Below are 16,924 nucleotides of genomic sequence, written 5' to 3'. Positions count from 1 at the left end.
CTGTGTAGCAGACAGATCATTTTCCCCATATTTTAGAAAAAAGAAATGTTTATTTGTGACACACACATTGACATTTTTTCTACTTTACATAAAGAAGCGGATGAAACAAATCTTTGCTTTCAAAATAAGGGTACATGTTGTTTTAAGCAATGTAATGCAGTACAACCAATAATCATAAATACATTTATTTCTGTTAACTACAGGTAAAAAAGAAGAAGAAAAAAAAACTAACAAAACCTAAAACAGCACAGCTTCAGTGTTTAGGTAGGTGACAACAAGGCAGGCCCATAGAAGAGCACTTCCAACAGCCAAATACAACCAAACTGATCTACCTGGGACTTTAAACAGTACATTATCATTGCTTTCAAAATGAACAGACACTAGGACTAATGATGCTGTAGCTGGCTGCTGCTTTAAAAGAAAAAAAACAAACAACAATCATACTGCACATTATAAAACAGCTTTACAATTTGAGTTTTTTCCTGCGCCCCCGACCATCAGATGTTCCCTCTGCCTTTCGTTTTTGTGCCTAAAAGAGAAGGAGAAGCTGTTAGGAGGAGCATTTACAAGCTGCGGCATCAAGTTTCAAACATTAAACCTCGGTGTTGCTGTCTTTTTACGCCTGCTGGTGTAAACAGTATTTCAGTTTGACAAAAAGCACTTCTGTTGTGGACCTCGGTTTGTGCTGAAACTTTTCTATGACACGGGTACAAACGCTGCCCATCCATGAGGAGTCTTTGTAAATGTCAGATGGATTTGTGACTTACTGAACCCGTCTTTGGTCCCCGCTTCTTCTTCTCCGCCTTCTCCCTCTCCTCCAGCTCCATGTTCTCCCTCTCTATCAGTGTGATCAGAGTGTTGCATCGCCTTTGGAGCTCCTGCACAACCCACCAAAGAAGACGGGGCACGCACAAGGAACGTTTAGTAAAAGGTTTCTAAGACATTTATGGAGAGGTCATGGATGCAAAGTAAAAGAAATCCTGAAAAGTCACCATGGCAGTCCTGGATTTGAGGAACCAGTCAAAGCGGAACTGAGGCGAGTTCCGGATGCACTGACGGAGCTCATCGTACACGCTCTCCTTGTCAAAGCCCAGCTTGTGAAGCATACAGATGAGGAAGCGGTCCTCCTCCTCGGTGTAGTTCTTCCCTTTGTTGGTGCCGTAGGAGATTCTGAGCTGATGGAAGGGAGCCTTGTAGCGCCCGATCTAAACACAGATTAATGACAACAAATGAAACCCACCGAAGACCTCCTGATCAGACAGACTCAATAATCTTAATGAGATCAAACTTAGAATTTTTTTTTTTTAAAGCTGACAGCTTCTACCTTTGAATCTAGAGCCTTTTTGATGCTAATCCTCCTCTGAATCCGAGCTTCTCCTCTTTCTATCTGGGCCATGATCTTTTCAATATCCTGCAGCTCGTTGCATCGCTCCCAGAATACAGCTGGACGGGGGGAAAAAACACAAATTCAGACCAAAAAAAAAAAAAAAAAAACACGACACTAACAAGTCAGACTAGACCCACTTCAGAAAGGACAGGCAATCTTTACCTGAATATTCCATCACTTCCTCTGGAGATTTCCCCTCAACTTCCCTGGCAATGTTCTCAATATCATCCCGCCCCCACTTTTCATTGGCTTTGATGAACTGGTTGAAGTCCCGTTTGTTCCAAATTGTAAATCCCTGCAAGCAATTGTTAGTTAATGCATATAAACAAGCAGAATGACAACAAAAAGAACATTGTTTTTTAATTTTTTTTATTTAATTTGGGATATATATTTGTGTGAGGGTGGCGTGTACCTGCTGCAGAAGGTTCTCTTTCTCCTCCAGCTCTTCCTCGCTGAGAGCCTCAGCCTCGTCGATCTTGGCCTGCTCCTCTTTCTGGACCTGAGCGGAGTTGGGCAGATCTGGGTTCCGTGGAACCTGAATAGAAACACCAATGTTAACTTTGGGCATCTCTTAACACTACAGGAATCTTGCTGTGTGACCTGGTGTACCTTATATCCTATTGTCTTTCTGTAGTACAAAATTTCTTTTTCTAAAAGCTCAAAGAGACGTGGGGGGAAGAACTGAAAGTCCTGGACATTTGGTTGCTTGGGGGGCCGAGGAGCCTGGAAAGGACAAACTCGTAAGAACACGGACATTACTTCTGTCGGAACCTCTAAGCCTGACCTGGTCCTACCTTTGGAGCCTTGGGCTCACTGACTCGGAGAGCCTCTCTGAAATAGGCATCCACAGCATAGTTGGCTTTCCGTTCTCTCTTCGGTGGTTCAATCCAGTTGGTGATGACCTGAGATGAAAGGCGGAGGATGTGAGCCGAAGCGATCTTCAAAGGCGTCCCGAAGCCACAGCCAAAGCAAACACTGTACCTTCTTCTTCTCTCTGTAGTCCTCCCCTTCAAATGTGTACACGCTGCTGTTCTCTGTGTCCATGGTGAAGTTTCTCAGAGAGCTCTCCCCCAGAGAAGAAAGTTTCTCTTTCATCTCCATAGTCTACAAGCAAACAATATGTTGAACTTAAAAAGATGGACATTTAAAAATGAAACATAACGGAAAAAACTATTTCCAAACTCGCCTTCCTTTCACCACGCTCCAGAATGGCATCGATGTCATCATCCGTTATCTCGCTGTCTTTGGAAGCAAACACGTGTGTGGCGCCGTGACGGATAATGGACAGCATCTCATCCTTCCCCAGTTTGTTTGCACTGGGATCTACAAGTCTTCCTATTGGATTAAAAAAAGGTAAGGATTTTTTTTTTCAAACTGCATCCAATTAAAAAAAGTTTATATGCAGATGGTAAATAGGTTGCTTCACTCGTTCTTATCTGAGCTCGCTAAAAAGCACCGAAATTTTATGTTACTGGCAGCAACATGGCAGTTCATGTCTCATAACAGCAAAACAAGCTGCCTTTAGCTGAGGTCTTCCTGTTGTTTTGTGTGGTGTAGAGCTGCTCAAAGAGGCTCAGTGTGCTCTGCTGCCAACTAGCGGTCGGAGGTTTAAGTGGAAAGCAAGAGTCAGACGCTGAAGGACGCTCAGAAATAATTAAATATCATTGTATTGCCGTCAGTATTGCCAAATTAAATATTTGCGATATATCGCAGAAACTATTTTTTCTAACACCCCTAGTAAATATACATCACGATCCTGATCTAAATTCAGTTTTAGTGTGAGGGAATTTTACCTTGCTGGATGACAATGGAGTCCAAGCGCAGCTTCATCTCAGCCCTCTCCACAATCCTCTCCTCCACAGTGTTTTCAGTGATGAAACGGAAAACACGCACCTGCTTCTGCTGACCAATCCTGTGAGCTCGGTCCTAAAAAGATACAAAGAACAATGAAGCACTTTGTTTTCTTTCCAAGTTATGCGTCCTTAAGACAACTATGTACATCGTACTATCTGAGAAAGAATGAAGGGAGAAAATAGCATCAGAGCACTCACCATAGCCTGCAGGTCAACCTGAGGGTTCCAGTCAGAGTCGTACAGGATGACCACATCTGCTGTAGCCAGGTTGATACCCAACCCTCCAGCCCTGGTGCTCAGCATGAAGATGAACTTGGTGCTGTTGGGTTCATTGTACGCATTGATGGAAATCTGCAGACAAATGTTATTGCTTTGAGAAAATGCAAACAAGTCCACTTCAAAATTCAAGAATGAAAAGAGCTAAAGCCACATCCACAGGGCTGCTTCTCACCTGCCGTTCCTCATGGGGAGTCTGCCCGTCAAGACGACAGTATTCATAGTTCCTCCACATGCAGTAGTCCTCCAAGATGTCCAGCACCCTGGTCATCTGACTGAAGATAAGCACGCGAGAACCTAAACAAGAAACAACAGGAAAACTATACATATATGCAAGATTTCTGTCAGAATGTACGACTTCCCAGCAACACATGTTGGGTAACATTTGATCCAAAAATTGATATTCATCTCCAATGGGGGCAACTGATTATAACACAACAATCTCCTTATTTTCCAAGTGTGTAGCCCAAGCTCACCCTGCACTTTCATCTTGGGCAGCAGCTTGTCCAGCACCACCATCTTGCCACTGTTCACCACCAGGTGGAGATCGGTGGTGTACGGTGGGCCTGGCTCAGCCCCATCAAACAGGTAGGGATGGTTGCAGCACTTCCTCAGCTGCATGAGGACGTTCAGCAGGCGCATCTTGTCCATTTTTCCAGCAGAGTTCAGGATGTCGATGTCCTTCATGAGAATCTTTGTGTACCTGGTGGGGTGTTACATGTAAACAAACAACAATTATGAAAAATTCCAGTGTGTAAACAATGAAAGGACTGATTTCACGTCTGAAAACTCAGTATGCTTACCATTCTCTCTGCATCTTACTCAGGCCCACATAGATCTTGACCTCTTTTTTGGGTAGCAGAGTCTTCTCTACGTCTGCTTTGATACGACGCAGCAAAAAGGGCCGCAACACCTGCACAACAGAAAAACCGCCCGGGCCTTAAAATCCATGGTGATCTACTAAAATCGTGAGAAGAATCGATTTGTACGTACAGTGTGAAGCCGTTCGACCAGCTTTTGGTCACCCAAGCAGTTGTTTGTGTCAAACCATGAATCAAAATCCTGAGAAACATGGAAAGGAAATGTGTCAGAATGTTTTCAGAAATAAGCCAATAAGATTAATGACAACCTCTGCAAACGTTAGGCTCACCTCTGATGAATTAAAGACGTCGGGAAGCAGGAAGTTGAGCAGAGCCCACAGTTCATGGAGGTTATTTTGAAGAGGAGTGCCAGTCAAAAGCAGTCGGTTAGTGGTTTTAAACTCACGCACAATTTCAGAGAGCTACAAAAAAAAAAAAATCATAAACAAAGAAAACTTAATACGAATGAGATCATCCTATATTAAATGAAGTGTAAACTTGTGTCTCCTATTTCTGCCGTGATCAGACCTTTGACTTCTCATTCTTGATCCTGTGAGCTTCATCGATGACCAGGTATCTCCAGTTAAACTTCTTGAAAACCGCCTTTTCGATGATGAGCATTTCGTAGGACGTTACACAGACGTCCCACTCTCCTGGCAGCAGCACATCTCTGATCAGGGCCGTCTGTAATCACAGAAAGAACATATTTAAAATAAAAAGCTCTTTCTCATTTTATAGCACGGTTTTGGCAGTTCACATTGCTCAAGTTTGTAAACTAACCCAGAAATCAATAAGTGCCAACAAAAACCTCAAACAGCAGCAAAAACTTCAGTTTACTTTTAACTATTCGACCAGTTTAGACGCAGCATACTCGCTCGTTTCTGTCTCCGATCAGACAGACTGCACGGAGAGAAGGCACCCATCGCTTAAACTCGTTCATCCAGTTGTAGAGGGTGGACTTGGGGACCAGAACCATGTGGGGACCGGGGATGTTTCTGTAGTGCTTCATGTAACCCAGCAGGGCAATGGTCTGGAGAGTCTTTCCCAAACCCTAGGGGTGAAAGCAGGACGATGAGACCAAGACTAGCAATAATAAACAGTGGCAAGTTTCTGACCGGCTTAAAAAAATGACAGACAATGTTAAATAGACTGACCATTTCATCTGCAAGAATGCCGTTGATTCCGTTCTCATACAAAGAAATCAGCCAGTTGAGACCACGGACCTGATAGTCCCTCATTTTTCCAGCTTTTACATCTAAATAAAGGCACAAAAAATGCTAAACTTACATGGCTGCTCGCTAAACGTTTACCAGAATTTTGTTTCTCTAAAAAAAAAACAGCTAAAATCTTACATGAGGGGGAATCGTCAAAGCGGGTGCAGACATTTGTGGTCTTTGTGCTCTCGTTGAGAAGCTCTTCGTCCTCCTCTTGCTCTGTGCGGCGATGGCGGTTACTGGCAAACCATGAAAACAAACAGAATGAAGACACATTTTCTAAGGGAGAAAAATAAAGCTTTATCCTGGAGTTCTGTACTTACTCCCCAGCAGACAGCAAATTCTGTTTCTCGTCTTTTTTGATCCGAGGACGGCCTGGTTTCATTTTCAGAGGGGAGGTGGGCGTCTTTTGTGCAGCCGGTTGAATGAAATGAGCAAACAACTCTGTCTGCTTCAACAGATATTCAAATCTGTTGGTCCGGTCTGTTTGCTGCATTACACAGAGAAAGGGTTTATTAACCCATCTGATAAGCAGACATCTGAGAATTGTAATGTAGACTTCTTATTATTTATACTTACCACCTTCTCTTCATAACCTGGAGCATCTTCTTTAGTTTTGGTCGATGAGGAGGAGGATGCATCTTGTCCATCAGGACCAGCATCTGAGGAGGACTCCTTTCCGGCATCTGAAGAGTCAGACTTTTCCTTAAAAGTTAAAGGGAAAGGGTTAATTTTCCGGATGTTTCCAACAAATCGGGTAACATAACATGACAGAAAGTATTGGTTTACATTTTGAGGGTTTTCTACACCAAAATATAGGCATTGTTTTTATTAGAAATCACTTAGCAAAACAGATAATATGATTAATAAATTCAGTTTACTTCACAATCACTTTCAATACTCAAAAATTAGAGAAAATGATTCATACTTTCAGTCACTGATCTTATTAAACATACTTCTGAACATCCAACACATTTGTCAAAGCGTGTGCCAAAACAAGGTGGCGATTGATTATAAAAACTTAATTCACATAGATCTAAATGTCATTTAAAAAATGGGGGTGGGTGGGGGTGGAAACAAGTAATAATAATTAAACATTTAGTGGCACTGAACCCCCCCCCCCCAGATGCTATAAGTATAGATAAGTTGTAGTCACAAAAGCTGTTCTAAAAATAAGAAACAAACCCAAAAGCTTGATGATGCCACAGGCTCATCTAGCCGACCAAGTTCCCGAATAAGACGTTTGTAACCGTTATTTCTAAGATTCATGACAGCTCACTGCTAAATAAGCTTAAGTCATCAGGTTAAATTAAACTAATGTTGAAACGACTTTTTTGTGTCAAACATTTGTATTTCTCGCATCATTGAGTTTTGGATATGAAACGAATTATTAATAATGCAGGTGTCATTAGTCGCTACTTATAATACGTCGGTAGCACCATCCTTTTCTTTGGTTAAACTACACACAAAAGTTTTTTAAAAAACAAAATAAGTGCGAAGCAGCATCGCTTTCTTCCGTAGATTATTGCAGCCATTGCTGCGTAAGCTACTCTGAAACAAAGGGACGGATGGGACAGTCAGTGATGGGCGCTTTGCTAACTGTCCTCATAAAATCTATAAATCGACCCCTAAAACCAAATACCTACATTATTTTAAATAACATAATAATAATAAAAAAATGTATATATATTTTAAACTCCTAGTGTAACGATCGGTAGGGGATTAGCGGCGCTATTCTAGTAGCTCTCCTCGAGTCTAGGGGATGTTAGCTTAGAGGAAGACGCCGCTTTGGCTAGTTAGCCGCTGTGGCTAACCAGGTCAAACAGACCATAATAGCAGCTAAATAAAGTTTTACACACTTTGAGGTGGAATGCTTTATTTATGTGTACCAAACCCAGCTGTCTGAAGCAACACGAACTTTCTTTTAGAACCAACAACGACCGAAAACCGTCTTACCTCTTCTGCTCCCCCGGCTTCTTGTTCTTCTTCAAGTTCAGTATTCTCTTCCCGCTGCTCGGCGCAGGTAGTACTTTCGGACATTTTTGATGCAATTCTCACCTTTACTCGAATCCACCGTCAAATAATATGTGTACTGTGTTATGATAGCTAAGCGACGTCAACGAATTACCGAACTTGATCGGGATAAAATAAAAAATCAAGCTGCTGATAGTGAAAGCCGCACCGGTTGGTCAGGCAGCACGTTCGCTAGCACCCGCGCCTCTCACAGCGACAGCCGGGAGACGTAATCTATCGCGAGATTTTCTGTCAATGTTGCCTTCTGGTTTACTGGAAATTTCAGCACTTTAGTGTATAGACGGTTTATAGCAGGCCTGTTTTAATAGAAAGCATTCGTTTCTGAGAGCAGCTACTTTTTAATTCCCTGTATTTTATCTGTCTTTATTTCTTCAAGTCAAATAATAGATATAATAAATAAACAAGATGAAAAAAGCGGAATGTGGATGGATGACGTAAGTTTATTTTTTTCCTTTGCTTTCATTTATTCTATAATTTAAGTATTAACTCTGTGATAGTTTTTCTGATTAAACTAAATATTTGAATTAAATTTTCATTAGACCCTAAGAAGTAGATAGGTTTTGTGGAAGTACTTGATTGCAACAAATGAACGGTGAGTACATTGTTTTAAAGAATACACACTCGCTCATTGTTTTATTGTTTTTATAATTTATTGATTTAAGACAACCAACACATATTCACTAAAAAAACTAAAAAATATTACTGGTTGATAAGTGCTTTTTTTGTTTTAAAGAAAATAAAGTCATTTAAAAACAGGCAAAGTTGTAGCTGCACGATGGGGTCCTCAAAGCATAGCAGTCTGTCAGAATGACGTTGGTGGATGGTTAATCAGCTGATTCCGAAAAAAACAAAATAATGCGGTTTTTATCTTCTCAAAGATGGTTTTTACTATCTACAGTACATGTTTAAATTTGAGTGGAGTCTGTTGACATGATTTATTTAGGTAAGCACAAGTTTCAAACTCCCAGAAATGGTATAATGTGTCGATGTTTACGCTTAGTCGGTGATACCTCCTGACGGTAGTCGTTGACGTTGGGCCCGTGTCGTGTTGCTTTGTTCGTTTTGGTGGAAAAAGTTCGAGTCTCTGTGAAACAACAGACGTGACTTTAATATTACGTCAAATATTTTCAAGAGCTCTATTCTGTATCTCTTTATAGTCGTATGAACCAAAGTATTCAGATTTAGAGTTCGTCTCTTAGCAAGTTAGCCACCAACACAGCAACATTAGAACAGTAACAGCGTCTATTCTATCTTATGTAGTTTTTCCCTTCTTTGGCGCGAAGTATCTTATAATTGTAAGTCTTAAATAGCTCTGTAGTCGTAAAATATTTAATGCAATTGTTAAAAGGCTATGTTTTTAAACTTACCATATTTCTATCCATTGGTGGGAATATCATTTAACTAAAATCAAATAAAAAATAAAAAGTATTTCCTAAACACTTAATAATTACTGTCCTTTTTGCTAGAACTTAACAGTTCTTTATATCAAAGCACTGCCACAAATGCCATTGTTTCTATTATGGGAAATCTTTCTTATTATTTTTTATTTTACCAAAATCATAACAAGTCAATCAGGTGGAATTTATATAACATTATACAAAAAGCATACATTTCCAAAATCTATTTATATTTTGTGTGTGTGTATTTTTGCATAAAATAATTTATGCATCATATATAATCCTGTTTTAAGTTAGATAACATGATCATAGTTTCAGTTTTGATTCATTTTATATTGTTGCAGTTTTTTCAAAGGCTGAGGTTTAAATTCTAAAAATTGTAAAGTTTTATGTTTTTGGGGGAGACTTCAGTTTCATACGTTTTTAGTATGCCGACATTTAGATTGAAAAGGTTTAATCGGATAATCATCTGGCCCGGGTCTGGTCCTCATCATAGAAAAAGTTATACATGTAAGGTGGCAACGTCTGCTTCTTGTCCTCCCCCCTTGGTGGTACATTGTCATTTATTTATTTATTTATTTATTTATAACTAAAAACTAGACAAATACAGTACTTCAAGATCGTGAAAAGTCACAAATACCTTACAGTTTCACTTTCTCTTTCTTTACTACAAACAGCCCTTGTTGCATTTCAGATCAACAAAGACTATACAATACTTTCATATAGAATATGTTTTGGAAATCCTTCGAAAGAAACTTCTTATTTAAGTATTAGATTCGTGACATGCAGTTTAAGCTGTGGCGTCATCGTAAATGTGAGACATTTACTATCTGAATCTGATTATAATGAATCTTCCTTTCAATTATTGGAGACAAAAAATTCTTACGACCAGAACTCAAACAATCTGAGAACTACTCTAGTGTAGTAAACTAGTGTAGTAACTAAATAAATAAAAATATGACGGTTCCATAAATGTAATGTTCAGTTGTCTTTTTATTGTTGCATGGAGGAATGAAGGAGTTTGTTACAACTGATAGTTCCACTGTGTGTGGTCCTCAATAACAATGACAGACGGGACACAAACAGTGTATGACATTTAGGTTTCTTTTTTCTGCAAGGAGCTTTTAAAAACTGTTTTACATCAAAAAAAACTTTTCAAAAAACTTACAAACTTAGAAATAAGTTTTTGCCAGGCCTGTTAAGACTCTTATTTTATAACCACACCTGTGCTTTTCATCATAAGTAAAGTCTTTTCTGTGAAAACTGTCTGTTGATCTATATTTTCTGTTGCCATTCATACTTTTTATCAATGATCTCTACAGATCAACATCATGGACAAGATTTTAGAGGGCCTCGTGAGCTCCGACCACTCCATTCCAGTCAAAAGGGCCATTGTGAAAAAGGTGGTGGAAGCGGCAGAGAGAGAGGTGACAGAGGAGCAGTGTCGGGCCTTGTTTTCACTCACCACCCGCCTCATCTTGCTCGGTGAAGATGCTTTCCAGAAGCAGATCGGCTCCCAGGTTCTCGAAGCATACACACGCTACCACCGCCAGGAGTTTGAGCATTTTTTTAGCAAAGACTTTGTAGTCAGTCTGCTTCAGCAGGGATACGAGCAGCTGGACCACAGAGACCCTACCATCATTGAGTACATCCACAGCTGCCTGCGTCTGCTCATCAGCTGCCCCTCTGTGCTGGACATCTTTAGTGTGATCCAGGTGGAGGTCTTGAGGATGGTGTGTGAACACCCCAAGCCTCTTCTGTGTTCCCAGCTGAGCACTTTGCTCACAGACTTTATGCAGTGTGTACCAAAGGATAAGTCTGCCGTTTTGTTTTGCCAGCAGCTGGTTAGAACCATTAGTTACTTCCACTGCTATGCTAACCAGGAACATGAGCTAAGAGAGTATGTTGGACAAGTGACTAAAGTTAGCACACTGCTGCAAAACATCTGGAAGACGGATCGAGCGACGCTGTTGCCGTCTCTACAGGAGGTTTTTGCTATCATTTCTTCCACAGGTAATGAAGGTCTCTATTGATACAAACATACATGTGTCTTGTATGGTTTTCAATGAACAAAGTCACTTGTGATACTTTGATTTTATTTCCCACCAGGGCTGCACGATACGAGGATTTGCAATATTAGTGATCAATATTGCGATGATGATATAACTTGCGATACAAGAACAAATGGCAAAACAACTAAATACACGATTTCCATTTTAAGGCAATATTTTAATTTAAATAAAAGTCAGCATAACTTAAATTATACTCCAAATGACCCTAGTCTACAAAGAGGCAGGCATCTAACATCAAATGGCTCAATCTGATTGGTCAACATTGTAAAGGGGTCCAGCCAATTGGTCAAATGCATAAAGGGATTTATTTGATTCGTTAAATACTTCAAGCTGCCATAAAATTGTTTTAGACTATTTAAGGAAATGCAATAAGCATTTATTGAATTTTTCGCCAACTTTTGCAAAATGCGTATTGCACAGCTTCATATCGTGAGAACGATAAATTTGCAATTTATTGTGCAGGCCTAGTTTCCACCATAAATCTTGTGTTTATGACTTTAACATTGGTTATTTTCTTTTATTTTTTTTTTTTTATTTTTTTTAACTTTTCCTGTCCAACAGCTGGGGAGACAGATGAGAGCTGACGGCCTCTTGTGTTGGACATATTTTACTTTAACAAGAAGGGTTATGAATCTTCTGACAAACCAGAGGTTATTTTCTTTTAAACATGTACCTCTGGTATTTTATTTTCCTCATGCACCCAGTAACGAGCATCTGGGAGTTTTAATTAAAAGGGTTAGGGTTAATCCACAATAGGTGGAATCTGTGAAGTGGGATTACAGATTTTTGAAGGCTGTAAAAACCCCTGCCTACACAGTTTATTGACTTTTCTGTGTTGTTTAAGCTCAAAGTTCAAACATTTCAAAGAAAAATAAGTCCACTTTCATAGAATGAAAACAAAGATCTGCTCACGATCAAACATGTATGTAATTGTGGCTCGCTGAACTTGTTCTCTACAGGAGACAGAGGAGATGGATTGATTGAAAATGTCTACAGCCAATCAGGACGCAGAACACAAAGTGCTGTAAAAATAAAAGCATGCAAGGATACATTGAAAAAAATCTTGTTTCTATTTGTTCCAGATCCCTCCTTTGACCCATCCAATGCATTGGCCTGTCTCGTCCAGCATATCCCCATACAAATGATCACAGTGCTTATCAAGAGTCTCACCACAGACCCCAATGTCAAAGATGCCAGCATGACTAAAGCACTCTGCAGGTTACTTTCCATGCCAAGTCACTCTAAAGTGGAAAACTTTCTAGTCCTTCAAGTGCCTTGTGAGATCACGATTAACAGACTGAATTCCCGATGTGTTCCTAGGATGATTGACTGGCTGTCATGGCCGTTAGCCCAACATGTGGATATCTGGGTCATCGCACTGTTGAAGGGACTTGCTGCGGTTCAGAAATTCACGATTCTCATAGATGTCACTCTACTAAAAATTGAACTGGTTTGTATTGCAAGTTTGGATTTATTTGTGTTATTTATTGTTTGTTTTCTGTTGGCTTATAAAAAGTGATTTATTTTGTAATAATTTCAAGACTCCCGCTGCAGATTTACATGTATTAACCCACTTTGATTTTTTTCACTTGTAGGTATTCAATCGACTGTGGTTTCCTATTGTTCGGCAGGGGGCCCTAGCCGTCCTTTCCCACATGCTGCTAAGTTTCCAGCACTCTCCTGAGGCTTTCCATTTGGTAAGGGATTGCCTTCCTCCTCACAGTCCATTTCCCTCCCATATAGATATAACCTCCTTATTGGCTTTCGCATTTTCATCTCTTCTGACTTAAATTACTTTGAAGCAGCAAATACTTGTTCTCCCAGGACACCAAGCTCTGAGCCACTCTCGCTAATGACGTGCAGAGCACTTTATTGCCCTGCGCACCGCTAAGTTAGCCAATTTCTTTCGAATCTCAAAAACACAAGTAGTTTTGAAAATGTTGAGCAAATGAGCAAAAACTTTGTGCTTTTGAGTGCAAGATTAGTTTTAGGTGTAATTTCTCATCTCTTTTGCAAAAAAAAAATGTATCCAATGTTTTCTTTTTGTTTTGCCTTCATCTTTGTCGCCCACAGGTTGTTCCAAATGTAGTGCAATTGGTTCACTCCTTAAAAACAAACGGTCTTCCTACCAGTAAAGTCTTCTTGCTGCAGTTCACTGAGCTCATTCACTGCATGATGTACCAATTTTCGGGCTTTCCTGACCTCTATGACCAGATAATAGAAGCCATCAAGGTAAGACATTGGATTTGTGTTCATGTTTTGTTGAGTTGTTGTTTTTTAAATTATTTTTTTACTCTTTTCTTTTTTTTTTTTTTACCCCTTTTTCTATCTAGGATTTGCCAAAACCAACAGAAGAGAAGATCAAGTTGGTGTTGAATCAAAGTGCCTGGACTTCTCAGTCCAACTCATTTGCCTCTGGTCTATTGAAGCAGCCTGGGAAGTCTGAGACAGGCAAGACTGGCCTGATCAACCTGGGGAACACTTGCTACATGAACAGCATCATCCAGATCCTTTTTATGGCCACAGAGTGAGCAGTCGTCACATGCACCCATGCTAAATCAATGCACAGTACAAGAAAACCGATAATTAAAGATGGGATTCTTTTCTCAGTTTCAGGAGGCATGTTTTATCCTTACAGCTAAATTGCTCCAACACACTCATGAAGAAGCTCCAGCTTCTCTTTGCCTTTCTTGCACATACGCAGGTTGGTGCTGCTCTGATTAAAGGAGAATACCAAGTATTTTTACAACTCAGTGACAGTAGTGTTTGTCTGTATCCTGTAGAGGGCAGCATATGCCCCCAAAAACTTCTTGGAAGCGTCTCGGCCTCCCTGGTTTAATGCAGGCTCACAGCAGGACTGTTCCGAGTATCTCAGATTTCTTTTGGACAGGTATTTGAGAGAAAAATACTCTGGATTATTCTACCTTTCTGCATGACTTAAAGTTATATTAATTTTGTGTACATAGCTGGGAAAAAAGTCATCCTCTAATAGGGTTATAGTGAGTTTTTAAGGGATCTTAACTTGAGTTGTTTACGTTTTTGAAACTTGTCTGTCTTCTGACCTAAAGGTTGCATGAAGAGGAGAAAACTATCAGGGTTCTGGAGTCGGCTAAGCCAAACTTTTCCCCGTCATTTGACGCGGACAGCAAAGACCCCAAAACTCTGACATCTTCCAAGGAACACGGGGAATGCTGTTCCAATGAAGCAGAGGCAAAATCTGCAAACGATGGAAGGACTTTAATCGAAAAGATGTTTGGGGGAAAGTCCGTTACTGGCATTCGCTGCATGCAGTGCAACTGCATATCTGAAAAAGAAGAGCCTTTTACAGATCTCTCTTTGGCCTTTTGTCCGTCTGCCTCCACCCAGGACAGCCCTAAACCACAGAGGCCCTCGGAAGAGCCAAAGGTTCTCTGCCAGGGATCTGTCAACGGTGGCAGTGAAGCCCCCGAGACTTCGTCAGCCAGCTCTTTAACTAAAGGCGTCCATTATGATCAAGTGACAAGTGAGCCTCCACTCTCTGTGCCTGACCTGGTGAACTATTTCCTGGCTCCAGAGATCCTTGATGAGGACAATGCCTATTTCTGTGAGAAGTGTCTCTCCCTGCAGAGGGCAGAGAGAAACATGAAAGTGGTGACTGCACCAGAGTACCTGATACTAACCCTGCTCCGATTCTCATATGATGCCAAGTGCCACGTCCGCAGAAAGATTCTGGACAATGTCACCATCCCGCAAGTGTTGAGACTTCCTGTTCATGCCTCTTCCTCATCTGCACAACAGTCCTCTGCAAGCTCCTCTCCTCTGCAAGTAGAATATCCCGAGAGCAGCGAGAACCTGGCCAAGAAACTTAAACCATCGCAAAGGGATGAGGAAGACGAAACGAAGGCAAGAACGGATGGAGATGAGACCAACAAGTCAGAAGGGAACCCATTTCAGTCAGTGCCCTATGCCCTCATTTCAGTAGTGATGCACTCTGGGATGTCATCTGAGAGCGGCCACTACTACTCTTATGTTCATAACACAAATGGAGATGAAACGCAGTACCAAGCCAGTCCCTCTCCTGTCAAAGATTCTTCGGAAAGCGAGGAGGCTGCTAGTAACCTCAGCATATGCACAGCCGTCCCAACTCCAACTAAGATGGACAGCAGTGGACAGGAAGCCAAGAGTTGGCTGCTGTTTAATGACAGCAGGGTGACATTCACCTCTTTCCAATCAGTGCAGAACATTACTAATCGCTTCCCTAAGGACACAGCTTACGTGCTAATGTACAGAAAACAAGAGCTAGCCGGGCCTAGTTTAAACGAGGGACAACAGGCAAACAGAATGAGAATAAGTGCTGAGCCTCCTCTGCATAAAGAATTACTGGATGCTATTATCAAAGACAACAAGTTATATTTGCAGGTAAAAGATGAACTAAGTTTGCACTAACTTCTTTATATTACTATCTGTTTCTGGAGTTTTGCAGTCCCTGGAAAGTAATTGTGTGCTTGGCTATACTTGACTTTAGTTGTCAAATAAAAGTGGAAGTTATCTAATTTATTTATTCTGCTGCACTTTAAATCAAATCCAAACGGTTCTGTTAAAAAGGCGGTGGGTCTAATTTCACGAGTCACTGAGCTGCGTTGTGTTAAACTGACACCCCACCAGAGCTGTTCAAGTGACTAAAGTAAATCTCCAGGAGTGGGAAGGAAAGAGCGATGCACTGCAGCAGCTGCATTATTTCAAAATGTTTTTTATTTCATAATTTTTTTTTTGTGTGTCTTTTTTTTCTACGCTTAATCGAACTTTTTCCTCAAACCATTACAGGAGCAGGAACTCAGCGCCCGGACCCAGGCTCTTCAGGCTTCTTCATCCTCGTGCTCATTCAGGCCCAACGGTTCAGATGACAATAACCCACCAGGGAGCTGCGGCCCATCTGGAGGAGGAGGAGGGGGCGGGGGCTTCAATACTGTTAGCAGACTGGTCTTCTGAGGATTAAAAGGAAAAAAAATGAAAGAATGAACATCCAATTTAACTGATAAGTACACAAAGCTGAATTGTCATCCTCTGTACAGACTACAACCTCAAAAAGTTGCACGGATGAAAATGACGAACAAGTGAAAACATGATCTGTCCTGACTCGGATTCCTGAATTTAACTTTGGAAAAAGTTTAAAGATTTTTTTCTTCTTTTCAGCATCTGGTCATTATTTATTTAGTTTTGTGTGTGATTATTTGCATCATTTTTTTCAGTTTAGCAGCTTGGGGATTGACATGCATTGGTGCAAAGGGAAATGCAAGTGAAAGAACAACTCAGCAAAACACGATTAATGTCCTTTGCTAAAAACATTTTGATTTAAAAAAGAAAAAATGGTTTTGTTAAAACATGCCCAAATGTTTTGCTCATTTTCATGCATCTTAATATCATATGACCTTAACTTATGTTCATGTGTGCATTTTACCTTCAAGAAAAAGAATTTATGGAATTTCCTTTGACACTTCTTTACACAGCCTTCAAACTGTTTTGACTTCTGATTTGCATACAGCTTCTATTCATATGGTGTGAAAAAGGTTTTTCTAAATATTTGCATTTCTTCTATGTATGCCTTTTGTTGTTTTATGAGGAAATTACATGCAATAAAATAATATGATCAAAAAAGATGGAATTTATTATCATTAGGAGCATATATATTACGTGGAAATTAAAAGGATGCATGCGAAATTATTTTTACTCAAAGTAACCAAAAAATATTTAACCAAACGCTATTTTGAAAACCAACAGTGACATGAAATAAAAACATTTTAGATGCATTTTTTTAGCAGTAATCCATAAGTGAGGAGATAATTACAAAGTTA

General features: G+C 40.3%; 2 protein-coding genes across 3 annotated transcripts; one reads left to right on the top strand and one right to left on the bottom strand.

Annotated features, from left to right (window-relative positions):
* Positions 1-30: 30 nt before the first annotated feature.
* smarca5 (SWI/SNF related, matrix associated, actin dependent regulator of chromatin, subfamily a, member 5) lies at positions 31-7,825 on the bottom strand. Its single transcript, XM_023957563.1, has 24 exons — positions 7,547-7,825; positions 6,170-6,295; positions 5,914-6,080; positions 5,729-5,829; positions 5,531-5,631; positions 5,248-5,427; positions 4,905-5,060; positions 4,667-4,798; positions 4,510-4,578; positions 4,320-4,429; positions 3,993-4,219; positions 3,692-3,813; positions 3,439-3,591; positions 3,181-3,313; positions 2,574-2,722; positions 2,369-2,491; positions 2,182-2,289; positions 1,997-2,110; positions 1,800-1,922; positions 1,550-1,682; positions 1,325-1,443; positions 993-1,205; positions 768-878; positions 31-529 (listed from the first exon to the last, which is right to left on the bottom strand). The coding sequence occupies exons 1-24, from the start codon at positions 7,628-7,630 to the stop codon at positions 464-466; spliced, it is 3,120 nt and encodes a 1,039-aa protein (XP_023813331.1). The 5' UTR covers positions 7,631-7,825; the 3' UTR covers positions 31-463.
* Positions 7,826-7,950: 125 nt separating this feature from the next.
* usp38 (ubiquitin specific peptidase 38) lies at positions 7,951-16,439 on the top strand. Of its 2 annotated transcripts, none has more exons than XM_020700080.2 (11): positions 7,951-8,058; positions 10,344-11,034; positions 12,176-12,311; positions 12,414-12,543; positions 12,689-12,790; positions 13,167-13,325; positions 13,427-13,620; positions 13,704-13,797; positions 13,877-13,983; positions 14,162-15,491; positions 15,897-16,439. In XM_020700080.2, exons 1-11 carry the CDS (start codon positions 8,044-8,046, stop codon positions 16,059-16,061), a joined length of 3,123 nt encoding a protein of 1,040 aa, XP_020555739.2. In that variant the 5' UTR covers positions 7,951-8,043; the 3' UTR covers positions 16,062-16,439. The 2 variants fall into 2 exon arrangements, with proteins under 2 accessions (XP_020555739.2, XP_011491253.2); XM_011492951.3 differs by lacking the exon at positions 7,951-8,058 and adding an exon at positions 8,411-8,567.
* Positions 16,440-16,924: the final 485 nt, after the last annotated feature.

Source organism: Oryzias latipes, chromosome 1, assembly GCF_002234675.1.
Source record: "Oryzias latipes chromosome 1, ASM223467v1".
Lineage (NCBI taxonomy): Eukaryota > Metazoa > Chordata > Actinopteri > Beloniformes > Adrianichthyidae > Oryzias > Oryzias latipes.
Note: the sequence above shows the minus strand (reverse complement) of the source record. Positions and strands in the feature narration are given on the sequence as shown.

Excerpts from the sequence above, each read along its gene's own strand:
- usp38 (XM_020700080.2), top strand. Across the intron at positions 12,544-12,688 it reads CTCTACTAAAAATTGAACTG|GTATTCAATCGACTGTGGTT; the intron begins GTTTGTATTGCA and ends TTTCACTTGTAG. Across the intron at positions 15,492-15,896 it reads ACAACAAGTTATATTTGCAG|GAGCAGGAACTCAGCGCCCG; the intron begins GTAAAAGATGAA and ends AAACCATTACAG.
- smarca5 (XM_023957563.1), bottom strand. The coding sequence starts at position 7,630 with ATGTCCGAAAGTACTACCTGCGCCGAGCAGCGGGAAGAGAATACTGAA. Across the intron at positions 5,428-5,530 it reads GCATTCTTGCAGATGAAATG|GGTTTGGGAAAGACTCTCCA; the intron begins GTCAGTCTATTT and ends TTTCACCCCTAG. Across the intron at positions 2,723-3,180 it reads CTCCATTGTCATCCAGCAAG|GAAGACTTGTAGATCCCAGT; the intron begins GTAAAATTCCCT and ends TTAATCCAATAG.